Source organism: Mus caroli, chromosome 12, assembly GCF_900094665.2.
Source record: "Mus caroli chromosome 12, CAROLI_EIJ_v1.1, whole genome shotgun sequence".
Lineage (NCBI taxonomy): Eukaryota > Metazoa > Chordata > Mammalia > Rodentia > Muridae > Mus > Mus caroli.
Genome location: NC_034581.1, coordinates 34,434,076 through 34,447,579, shown reverse-complemented (window position 1 = coordinate 34,447,579; position 13,504 = coordinate 34,434,076). Strand labels below are relative to the sequence as shown.

The following is a 13,504-nucleotide window of genomic DNA, read 5'->3' as shown; positions in this document are numbered from 1 at the left end:
TTTCAGGGAAGGTGCACAGTTATCTGGCGTTTGGACCTCCTCCTGGCTGAAGATCAAGGCCCCAAACAGGATATTTCAGAGATGCTGTGTTGCTTTGGCCTGTCACAGAAGTCGTTGTTTCAGTAGTCCACAATCTCCCCTGTGTAGACTACTTTCCGCAGAGTCCTGAAACCAAGATGGCTACCGCGGATCCTGAGGCAAAGGCCTCCCAGGCTGGGTGGACACCTGTCCTCTGGCCAGGAAGGTGGCCAGTTGTCTGGAGCCGAAAATGGCACCGCCTCAGGAGCTCTGTGGCTCTTGCCTGTCCCAGAAGCGGCTAGCCTCTGTAGTCCACACTCTCACCTGCAGACTGCCCGCCACAGAGTCCTGGAACAAAGGTGGCTCCCGAGGAACCTGAGTCAGAAGTCTCCCAGGTTGTGCGGACACCTGTCCTCTGGCCTCGAAGGTGGCTGGTTGTCTGAGGCAATTATTTTCATAATATATTTAAATAATTGTTTCAGTGACTCATATTTTGATTTAGAAAATATTATTTTTTCTTGCTGTTTTTCTCTGCCTTATACTATGTCTTACTTTAATTCAGTTGTTCATTTCGTTTGGGATTTGATGATTTTCTTTTAACCACTAAATTTTTGTACTTAAATTTTTAATTATTTTCCTTTAATAAAACTATTTTTACTTAACCTTACATTAAACTTTGTGTTAAAATATTCAGTTTCTTCATTTCAGAATTTTTCAATTTCAATAATACAAATACATTTTACCCAAGACTCTTCATTAAAACTATTGAGTTGACTTCCTGACCTGTACAGTGACCCCTCACTACTTTTCTCTCTCATAACAGTCTTGCTTGTCTCCAGAAGCAGAAGGAATTTTACTGCATTGAAAGAGATTGGAAATTCACTGGGAAGCCATATAACCACTAGTGACAAGTTTATTCAGGAAAAATTGCATTGCAGTTAAAAACACTAGTACTGGATCTGCTTCCATACACTCAGTTTCATGGATGTTGTACTACCACCAAGGTGTGACAAGCTATAAAATAATCGTCCACTCTAAGAGAAAATTTTTGATGTGAAATAAATGGAAGCCAGAACATATCTGTGACCTAAGATTAACCTGATTTTTTGAAGCTGATGAGGGGCAAGCAACCACAATCTAGCTAGAAATTCAACAGGTAACCTCAGGAATAAGACGCATAGATTGTAATATAATAAACTATTACATATCCCTAGCTGCATGAGGGCTCGACCTGACCTCTGGGCCACTTAAACATTAATAAGGTCCATAAAGATTTTTATATAACTATTTAAATATGAATTTGTACATGAACAGAAGAGACAAAAGAATTCAGAATAAAAATCCAAAGGTGACATAATTGTCTAACTTTTAATTTCACACATACACACATAATCACATACACACATAATCACCTACACACAAAGACATATGGACTCACATAATAACAAAGAGAAAGAGAAGAATGAATATCTAAGTATAACTTCTGCTCAACAATGTTGGCACCAGCTATCTTAAAAAGCAAAATCTAAAATAAGCTTCTACAGTACAAGGGAGGAAATGTTCACAAGCGAACCATTAAACAAGTCAATAAAGAGACATAACAACTTTGATCATTTGGAAAAAAGATATACAGAATTATCAAGATATGGTATACACATTTTTTACTTTTGAGAAAAATATAGAGAGAATAAGAAAGTGTATTATACATTTACGGAAATGATAGGCACAGAAATATATATATAAATCATCTAATAAGATGAATAGTTGGGACTGTCTGACCACTGGAGAGAACCATACTGAACAAAATGCAGAATGTGATCTTAGACAAGTGTTTACACATCTGTGTTTCCTGCCTATGGATGCAATTTCAGCAGTGAATGCTAAACTTGCATTCTTCTTATTATTATTCAGAGTTACTCTTTCCTCCAGGACTATTCTACTATGAAAGCATAAGCCTCCAAACTGTGAGCCACGATAAACCTTTTCTAAATTTGGACTTCTTCCTTCCATTGTCACAAGAAAAAAAGTAATGATAGAGAGAACTGGTACCACAGTTACTGCTGTGATCAATGTGACTGTGGAATTCTTAGGCCTGTGGAACTGGTTTGTGTGAGGAATATGAGACATTTCAGCTGCTTGATACAAAATCCCTAACATGCTGCAACCAGAAATTAATGAACCATATGGCCAGGACCTTGAAAGATGAAAATGCTGGCAAAAGAACACAGTGAAAGCATTGCTTAAGTGGTTTAAGAGTAGAGTAAATACACTATAGAGACATGACCTTGGGGTCATTCATTTGACTCTGGTCAAGAATCTGGCTTCATTTGATCAATGATCTTAGAAATGGAGCAAAATGAATACAGAATTAACAGATCTACTTCTTTAGTAAAAGAAATATCCAGAAGCATTAAAACCAGGCTATGGCATGGTTGTTACTCTGTTCTCTTATTCAAATCTATAGTAGACAAGAGAGATATCAGGAGAAAGAGAAAAAAAATAATCAGTAAAATATGAGATCTCTTGATGAAAATTTTGTGAATAAATTTATTATAGCAAAGAAAAGTACAGAAAACAAATTGTGAAAGACCAACTTCGTTCTGTGCACTGGACCAACAGGAAAGGTACCAGAGGGGAAAACCTACCCATTAAAGTTCCAACCTGCGAAAACTCAAATTTATGTGATAGCGGATAGCTTGAGTTGAAAACATCAGAAAGAGGCTCCCTGCTGAAAAATGAATGCCTAGGAAGATGGTTTTTTGCAGCTTGAGCCACCAAGACATGCAAAATCATACAGCTCTAAGTCCAGATTGGGACAGACTCCATGCAATCTGGCAGCAGAACTTGTCAGCCATGTCCATATAGAGCTATATTGCATGCATGAATGATACAGGATTGAGGTTCTGACAGTCTTATTCTACTGTTTCAGGGAGATGATAATCCCAGGCACGATTGGCTTCCTTGGAAGGAGGCCAGAGGGAGCTACTCTCTGAAGCTGTGAAGATTAAACTTAAGTTTAATAGAGACCCTAAAATATTAGAAATGCCAAGATTATGGGAGTTATACTCAGAAAAAGCTGCAATTAAGGAAAGGAGTCAGCAGAAGAGATATGCTAAATTGCCTCATGAAGCAGAGCTGGAGTGATTGAACTACCTTGCACTTTGGAGCATATATGATGACATCATGAGTAAGATACCAGACACTGAGTGCAGTATTTGATGTTTGCACAGCTGGTTGTCATTCTTATTCTGATCTGATCTTTCCTTGCTATTACTCAACGATCACTTTTTCTAACGAGACCATGTATCATGTACCATTGTCTATGCGAACTATGCAATTATTTTTAAATCTAGGAGATCACAGTTAATAAATTGCAATGAGTCTCAGAAAAAAACTTTAAACCTTTTAGGAACTGCTGAAGAGTAAGGTAGCTTGATGTTGGTCTGAATGCATTCTATATTAGGAGATGATGGAGAGCCTGCAGAGGATGGGGGGATGGGGAGTGTATGACTCAAAGAGATGACTTCAAATGTCAAGTTGACAAAGGATGAAGTTTTCATGGTAAAGTCTTTTTCATAAACTTGATGTTATCTAAAATCACTTGTTAGAAGGGACTCCTGACATGCTTGCGTGGAATTTTCTTCATTAGATTTCCCTCTGGGAATGCTTATGAAGGAGTATGAGACTGGATTAATTGAAGTAATAAGACATATCCATGATGTGGGCATCATTATTTCATGTGCTGAGGTATCTGACTGATGAGAAAGGTAAAACTTAGCAGAACACAAGAATTCATGGCCTTTTGCTTCCAAAATATGGATGGAATATGACAAGGAACTCAGTTCCTGCTGCAGTGACTTGTTACATTGGATTGTGCAGACAATGTAAAAAAAAAAAAAGCCCCTTCTCCATTAAGTAGCTTTTTTCAGACAGTTTTGTCAAAGTTAAAAGACATAACTATACATGAGAATTTTTTAAAACATATACTCTTCACTGTAGTCTATTACACGTAAGTCCGTTAGCTGATTACTGGATAAAGGGAATATGGTATATATACAAGGATCTTTTAGTAGGTTGTAAACAATATGAAATCATAACATTTCCAGGAACATGGAAAGAACTGGATATTATCATATTGAGTAAATTACTCAGACTCTAGAAGACAAGCATTACCCAATTTCCCTCGTTTGTATAATTCGTGATTCCTAGAATTTTCATAGGTAAGTAAAATTCCATATGTAAATGAAACAAGTGGAAATATGTGTGGGAAGCAAGAAGATGATCAGGAAGGGAAATTTTGCCAAACTTTGCATTTCTCACCTGAATGTACATAGTAGGATTTCTAAATAGGATCAAACCTATATTTTTTCTTGCAAACAATGACCATTGTGTTATTATTGTTTAAAGGTTGGCATTTATTAATGTCGGTATTTCATGTTTTATATATGTAATCACATATACAATGTATATGTGTGATAGAAACAACAGTACAAAGGTAAGTTAATAGGTATTCTGATGAGAAATTTAATAAAGCTATATTTCATAGCACTTTGAATATTAATATAAGATAATAAACCAATGCTTTTTATAAAATATTAGTGCATATAACAGAGAAATATTTACATTGTGTGGAAATAAATAAATAAATTATAATGTTATCAAAAACTTATTTTAATTTTTGTAATTATTGGCTATAGATATATAAAATGTAAACATTTTAAGGATTATCTTTCGTATAATTTTTGACAAACACTAATTTTCTGTATGCATAGGATTTTAAGAGAAATTAAATTTCTCATTTCATTTATTAAGAACTTGACAATAGGAGCATCTATGTCACAGATTCTTAGTTGGATGTTATAATATTTGTACCATAGATGTAAAAATAAGATATATTTTCTTTTCTTACAAAGGACAACATTTACTTCGGGCTGGCTTACAGTTTTAGAGGTTCAGTCCATTATCATCATGGTTGAAATCAAGGCAGTGTGCAGGCAGACATGGTGCTCTTCATCTTCATCCAAAGGAAGCCAAGAGCAGACCATAGCTCAGGCAGCTAGAAGGAGGGTCTGAAAGCCCACCCCAACAGTGATACACTTCCTCCAGCACTTACCACAACAAGGCCCACCTCCTAATAGTGCCACTCCCAGGGATATTCAAATCACCATATTTATACCCTGGCCTCTATAGGCTTGCTTAAGCATATGACTCTAGTGGGCCATACCTAGCCATAGCATAATAAAAAAATACACTTAGTACAACTTCAAAAAGTCCCATAGTTTATAGCACTCTTTACAATGCTAAAAGTTCCAAAGTTTCCTCTCAGATTCATCTAATCACTTAGCTGTAATCCCTTATAAAATCAAAGGGGATGTGGGAGAGTGAGGAGGGGTAGGTGAGGAGGGTGGAGAGAACACCCTCTTGGAGGCAAAGGAGAAGGGGGATGGGGTGAAGAGGTCTTGGGGCAAGTTAATGCACATCTTTAATCCCAGGAGACAAGGCAAGCAAATCTCTGAATTCAAGGCCAGTCTGGCCCAGAGTATAGTCTAGAAGAAGAAAAGTATAAATCCAGGAATGGTTCTACATGCCCTTAATCCCAACATTCAGGATACACAACCATGCAGATCTCTGAGTTCAAGGTCAATCTACAGAGCAAGTTCCAAGACAACCAAGCCTAGGTAATGAAGGTTTTAATATAGCTAGGGTGTAGTAAAATCATGTTCCAGCAACAGTAGGCTGCAGAACTCTGCAGTTTCAGCTATGTGGCTCTGGCTTTAGACTCGGGAATAGAAAGGACTAGTGGGTCAAATCATGCTAGTTAGTTAGAGCTAAGAAATTAGCAGAGATTAAGAAGAGATCAGCATTGCTTAAGTTAAATATTCTGGTAAGTGTTTTTAGAGAGCACAAGGAATCTGTGTTCCAGAGATAGCTAACATTTTACCTCATGCTGCAACTGTACTTCATAATGGGTAAGAATCACCCAGATGGTACAGGTTTTGAAGGCATGAAACGGTCATGGAAAGCTGAGGCTTTGCACTGTGAGAGGCCAGGGAAGGCTATTGGTGAAGGTGCAGAGTCATTTGCAGTTGACAGCCCAGTTCTAAAAGGGTCATGCAAATAAACTGAGGCTTGGCATTCATTATGAAGGGAGCCTATGAGAGGTTATTGATGAGGTCTATTTTCAGTAGAAGACCCTAGTGCATTGGAGATGCCAGTGCTGAGGGATAATCACCAATAATGGCAGCAGCACTGAAGTGGAGTCAACCAGAGTTTACAGTGCTATAGGGAACAGAGCAGGACAAGTGACCCAAGCCCTTTGGAGAAACTCCAAAATTCATGTGTGAATCTAGACATTCGAAGAAGAAGCTGTAAAGTTGACAGTGTATTGGATATCCCAACATATTAGAGATGTCAGAGCCATGGGATTCCTGCCAAAGAAATCTACTAAGAGGAAGTGGAGCCATCCAAAGAGAAAGAATTGTATTGCAGGCAACAAAGATGAAAGGAGGTGGAGACCTGGAGAGCTTTAACATCAGACATAGAGATGCTGAGTATATAGTTTGTTCAGTCTGTTTTTGGTTTTGCTTTGATCCAGTATTTCCTCACTCTGACATTTTGGAATGATAATATATACCCTAAGAGGTTGGAGGTGTGTGATATACTTTTTTGGTTTTGACTATATAAGATACTTTTTATATATTTTCATGAATGCTTCTTACACTCAACAATGTATACATATGCTAGCAATCATTCAAAGCTTCATTTGGTAACAGAAACAGTCAAGCCAGAAGTGATGTATTTTCCTTTGAGTCATAAAATTTATCATTTGCTGATAATCTCCCTTTAAATGAATTTTAAGCCATGTTATTATGCAACAGAACAAGCATTTCTAGGGTAAGAGAGATGGGTCAGCATTTAAGATCACTGGATACTCTTCTAGGAGACCTGGGTCTAATTTCTAACACCTCATCATGGCTCATAAACATCTCTAAATGCAGTTCACCACAAAGATACAATACCGTCTTCTGCCCTCCAGGGGTACTAGGAACATTAGTGGTACACAGATGAACAGAAAGGAAGAACATTCTTGGATATAAATGTAAGTATGTAAATTTTGAAAGAAAAAAGTATTTCCTAACAAAATGTTAACATAAATGGTTTATAATCAGTAAAATTTCATAGATTAAGATATTTCACTGGTATTTAAGACAAGCAATAAATAAGATTTAGTGGCAAATCTTACCACGCCAATGGAAAAGTAGTTGTTGATGATGCTGTAAGGCACGGGGTCTCCTTTCTCATCTTTGTCGTTGGGTGTGACTTCAAACTTCCACCTGTCCAGCATGATTTCTGTGCTGCTTTCAATGTCTTTTAAGATCTTCATAAGATTTTCCCCTTCATAACCTAATGGAAACAATATTAGAAGGAGACAGCATATAAACCAGTTAAAGGAAGTCACACTTACATGACTTTGATTTCTATAAGAATTATTCTGAAGCCAACTAGTGCATTTTAATGCTAAGTTTAATATAATAATCAACAACTTGTACCAAGATGTTGTGCTTAGATTTCATTTGCAACAAATATTTTCTTTTTGTAGTATAAATCCTCAGTTTACCCAACTGTTAAAAACATTTCTACCACGTACCTTTAACACTTTTGTATCAATACATTAAAATGAGATTAATGTTAATTTGCAAATCTATACTTTCGAGCACCCTTTTATAAAAAAATGCCATATTCAACCTTATTGCTGAAGTCTCATACTGAGTTGTCATATTAGAATTTCCATCTGTGCTTTTTCCTCATGTTTTCTTCTAGTGACAAAGAGCAACATTAAGAAAATAAGCTGTTCATTTTTGGCATATTTCATTCTATTTCATAATTTATCTACTCTTAGTGCTCCCATGCTTTCTGGATAGCTAGTTGTTAAGTTTTTAACATGGTTACAACTCACAGAATACTTGTTTGGGAAGCCACCCTTCAACATAAAGCATCAAATGCCTGACTTTTATAACATTTAGCCCCTGTACTCAGAGCTGCTCTTTCTTAGAATGAGTACAAATGTGTTATATATTTGTTTGTTCATTTGTTTGTGTGTTTGTTCTTATTACAAAGGCTTCCTTGCTAAATCCATGATTTAATGATTTAGCTCTGGATGGTCAATGTGCATTTCCCCAAGTTGATTTGATATAAACTATATTCTCTAATATTTATCCATGAATGTATGCCACCCATCTAGTTAGGAGTGTAGACTAACTGTGGAGATGTTACTGTGCTTGTTTCTTTTTTTTTTCTTTTCTTTTTCTTTCTCTTCTTTTCTTTTTTTTTTTTTGTTTTTTGTTTGTTTGTTTGTTTGTTTTTGAGACAGGGTTTCTCTGTATAGCCCTGGCTGTCCTGAAACTCACTTTGTAGACCAGGCTGGTCTCGAACTCAGAAATCCACCTGCCTCTGCCTCCTGAGTGCTGAGATTAAAGGCGTGCACCACCACGCCCGGTTTTGTGCTTGTTTCTTAACTTCCCTCCATATTAGCTCACTCACCTCCCCAATATAGGGCAGAAGCTGAGGCAAACCAAAATAAGGTCCCCAGGCTACCGGGCTCCACATTCAGAAGCTGGTGATCAGGAAATTGACAAGAATATTCTCACATTTAGTTGAAGAGGAAGAGATGTCATAAAATATATAACAGAATTTATAAAGGCAGAGAAGCTTAGGTGTCCAAGGTAAAATGAGTCCAACAACATGCAACGGAACCACCAGCTCAAGGAAGAATAGGAGTCTTGTCCCATAGTAAACCACTCAAGCTCAGACTTTTAACACCAGAGGGGATGTGGACCTAAGAATGGACCTAGAGTTGAAACCAGGGAAGGTACTTGGCAAATATCTCCCACAACATATTGTGGAAGATTCTAGAGATGATCCAGAGTTAGATCATACAGAACAGGACATTGATTAATTTGAAAACAAAAACCCAGATTATTCAGGGGGTTTAAAAAAAAGAAAGTCCAAACCTTTCAATTATGTGATAGGATGGGGAAAGGAATACTATGTCAAAGGCATAGAAAATATTTTGAATAAAAGCATTCTTTAAACATAGAGAAATAGATGTCCATAGAGGTTCAAGAGGCATATAAAAGATGAAGTAGGACCAGAAAAAAAAAAAAAACTACCAGAACATTTAATATTAAAACACTAAAAACATTGAAGAAAAATATTATAAAAAGGTATTTAAAGCTGCAAATAGTAAGGGTAAGTCACATTTTAATGTAGTTGCATAGAGTAATATCAAATTAAGCAACAGAAACTTTAAAGACAGAAGGAATAGAATGATTTTTCTCCAAGCTCTGATATACTTAAACTTCTAAGCTAGAGAATTATATCCAACAAAACTATCTACTAATTAATGGCTTTACATCTAGTAATAATTCAATGAAAAGATGAAAAGTTGATAAAATCCTACCCAAATTGATTACACGAAAGGTTACAAATAATGAAATTAGAAGGGAAAATAGAAATGATACCAAAGATGCCAGTGAACATTAGAAGATTCTAAAACAAAGTCTTAAAATTTTTACTTCTCTAAAATAAATGATGTAATGATATGGATAAGTTACTTGTCGCATGTGATAAGCCAAAATTAAAGCACAAATAAATAGTCTGAAGAAAAATAGTAATGATATTGAAGTCCTAATGAAAATTCTAGGCCAGAGCATCTGCTGGAGACATCTTGGTTCCCAGATTCCACCAAGGCTAGTCTCTGCAGGTGAGAGTGTGGACTACAGAAGCTAACAGCTTCTGGGACAGGCAGGAGCCACAGAGCTTCTGAGACAATCAACTGTTTTGGGCTCCAGACATCCGGGCACCTTCCCTACGAGAGGAGAGGTGTCCACCCAGCCCAGGAGGGAGTTGCCAGAGCATCTGCTGGAGACATCTTGGTTCCTGGATTCCACCAAGACTAGTCTGCACAGGTGAGAGTGTGGACTACAGAAGCTAATAGCTTCTGGGACAGGTGGGAGCCACAGAGTTTCTGAGACAGTCCCTGTTTAAGGCTCCAGATATCTGGGCACCTTCCCTGCCAGAGAAGAGGTGTCCACCCAGCCTGGGAGGGAGTTGCCTGAGCAACTGCAGGAGACATCTTGGTTGCTGGATCCTGCTGAGACTAATCTGCACAGGTGAAAATGTGAACTACAGAAGCTAACAGCTTCTGGGATAGGGCCTATTTCGGTCCTTCATCTTCTACCAGGATATCTGTACACCTTCCCTGAAAGAGGAGAACTTGCCTGCAGAGACTGCTCTGACCACTGAAACTCGAAAGAGACCTAGTCTCCCAGATCCGCTGGTAGAGAATAATGGAATCACAAGAGGAACAAGCTCTAACCAGAGACAACTATATCAACTGACTCCAGAGATTACCAGATAGTGAAAGACAGGCATAAGAATCTTACTAACCTAAACCAAGACCACTCACAATCATCAGAACCCAGCATTCCCCCCTCAGTCAGTCCTGGGAACCCCAACACACCCGAAAAGCTAGACCCGGATTTAAAGGCATATCTCATGATAATGGTAGAAGACATCAAGAAGGACTTTAATAACTCACTTAAAGAAATACAGTTGAACACTGCAAAAGAGTTACAAGTCCTTAAAGAAAAACAGAAAAACACATCCAAACAGGTGATGGAAATGAACAAAACAATACTAGACCTAAAACGGGAAGTAGACACAATAAAGAAAACCCAAAATGAGGCAAAGCTAGAGATAGAAACCCTAGGAAAGAAATCTGNAACCNTAGATGNGAGCATCAGCAACANAANACAAGAGATGGAAGANAGAATCTCAGGTACAGAAGATTCTATAGAGAACATCGGCACAACACTCAAAGAAAATACAAAACGCAAAAATATCCTAACTCAAAATACCCAGGAAATCCAGGACACAATGAGAAGACCAAACCTAGGGATAATAGGAGTAGATGAGAATGAAAAATTTCAACTTAAAGGGCCAGCAAATATCTTCAACAAAATTATAGAAGAAAACTTCCCAAACCTAAAGAATGACATGCCCATGAACATACAAGAAGCCTACAGAACTCCAAATAGACTGGACCAGAAAAGAAATTCCTCCCGAAACATAATAATCAGAACAACAAATGCACTAAATAAAGAGAGAATATTAAAAGCAGTAAGGGAAAAAGGTCAAGTAACATATAAAGGCAGGCCTACCAGAATTACACCAGACTTTTCACCAGAGACTATGAAAGCCAGAAGATCCTGGACAGATGTTCTACAGATACTAAGAGAACACAAATGCCAGCCCAGGCTACTATACCCGGCCAAACTCTCAATTAACATAGATGGAGAAACCAAAGTATTCCACCACAAAAACAAATTCACACATTATCTCTCCTCAAATACAGCCCTTCAAAGGATAATATCAGAAAAAGAACAATACAAGGACGGAAACCACATCCTAGAAAAAGCAAGAAAGTAATCCTTTAACAAACCTAAAAGAAGACAGCCACAAGAACAGAATGCCAACTTTAATGAAAAAAAATAAAAGGAAGCAACAATTACTTTTCTTTAATATCTCTTAATATCAATTGACTCAATTCCCCAATAAAAAGACATAGACTAACAGATTGGCTACACAAACAGGACCCAAAATTTTGCTGCTTACAGGAAACGCATCTCAGGGAAAAAGACAGACACTACCTCAGTGTGAAAGGCTGGAAAACAAATTTCTGAGCAAATGGTCTGAAGAAAGAAGCTGGACTAGCCATTCTAATATCATATAAAATCGACTTCCAATCCAAAGTTATCAAAAAAAGAAAAGGAGGGACACTTCATACTCATCAAAGGTAAAATCCTCTAAGAGGAACTCTCAATTCTGAATGTCTATTCTCCAAATACAAGGGCAGCCACATACATTAAAGAAACTTTAGTAAAGCTCAAAGCACACATTGCACCTCANACAATAATAGTGGGAGACTTCAACAAATCACTTTCATCAATGGACAGATCGTGCAAACAGAAACTAAACAGAGACACAGTGAAACTAACAGAAGTTATGAAACAAATGGACTTAACAGATATCTACAGAACATTTTATCCTAAAACAAAAGGGTATACCTTCTTCTCAGCACCTCACGGGACCTTCTCCAAAACTGACCATATAATTGGTCACTAAACGGGCCTCAACAGATACAAAAATATTGAAATTGTCCCATGCATCCTATCAGATCNCCATGGACTAAGGCTGATCTTCAATTACAAAATAAATAATAGAAAGCCAACATTCAGGGGTAGCTTGGGTCCGGAGTCTGCTGACACCCGCAAGCTACCCACAAGACCCTCCATGGGGCGTCTTGAGACCTCTGGTGTGTGGAACAAAGCTGCTGCTCCAATCCAATTGCACGGGACCTGAGACTGCATTAATTAGGGAAGCAGAAAACCCAGCCTGATCAGGGGAACAAGTCCTTTCCGGTCCCCGCCAACACCGGGGTAGCTTGGGTGTGGAGTCTGCTTACACCCACAGGCTACTCACAAGACCCTCCATGGGATCTTAAGACCTCTAGTGAGTGGAACACAGCTGCTGCTCCAATCCACTCAGGACCAGAGACTGCATAAATTAGGGAAGCAGAAAACCCAGCTTGATCAGGGGCACAAGTCCCTTCCGGTCCCCGCCAGCACTGGGGTTGTTTGGGCACGGAGTCTGCTTACAGCCATAGGCTGTCCACAAGACCCTACATGGGATCTTAAGACCTCTGTGAGTGGATCACAACTTCTGCCAAGAGGCAGGTTGGAACACCAGATATCTGGGCACCTTCCCTGCAAGAGGAGAGTTTACCTGCAGATAGTACTCTGAACACTGAAACTCAGGAGAGAGCTAGTCTTCTAGGTCTGCTGATAGAGGCTGACATAAACACCTGAGGAACAAGATCTAACCAGAGACAACTAAAACAACTAACTCCAGAGATTACCAGATGGCAAAAGGCAAACATAAGAATCTTACTAACAGAAACCAAGACCACTCACCATCATCAGAATGCAGCACTCCCACCCCACCCAGTCCTGGGCATCCCAACACACCCGGAAATCTAGACGGGGGTTTAAAAGCATATCTCATGATGATGGTAGAGTACATCAAGAAGGACTCTAATAACTCACTTAAAGAAATACAGGAGAACACTGCTAAACAGGTACGAGACCTTAAAGAGGAATCACAAAAATCCCTTAAAGAATTGCAAGAAAACATGAACAAACAGGTGATAAAATTGAATAAAACCATCCAAGACCTAAAAAGGGAAGTAGACCCAATAAAGAAAACCCAAAGTGAGGCAACGCTGGAGATAGAAAACCTAGGAAAGAAATCTGGAACCATAGATGCAAGCATCAAAAACAGAATACAAGAGTTGGAAGAGAGAATCTTAGGTGCAGAAGATTCCATAGAGAACATTGGCACAACAATCAAAGAAAATACAAAATGC

The 13,504-nt window shown here is 38.2% G+C and overlaps 1 protein-coding gene across 7 annotated transcripts in view; it reads right to left on the bottom strand.

Moving 5' to 3' along the window:
* The window catches only part of Dgkb (diacylglycerol kinase beta), a 710,085-nt gene that overhangs the window by 369,666 nt on the left and 326,915 nt on the right, over nt 1-13,504 (bottom strand). For all 7 annotated transcript variants that reach the window (XM_029484790.1, XM_021178688.2, XM_029484791.1 and 4 more), the window contains one exon: nt 7,262-7,422. In XM_029484790.1, the coding sequence (XP_029340650.1) occupies nt 7,262-7,422 (161 nt within the window). The remainder of the gene's footprint in view (nt 1-7,261; nt 7,423-13,504) is intronic.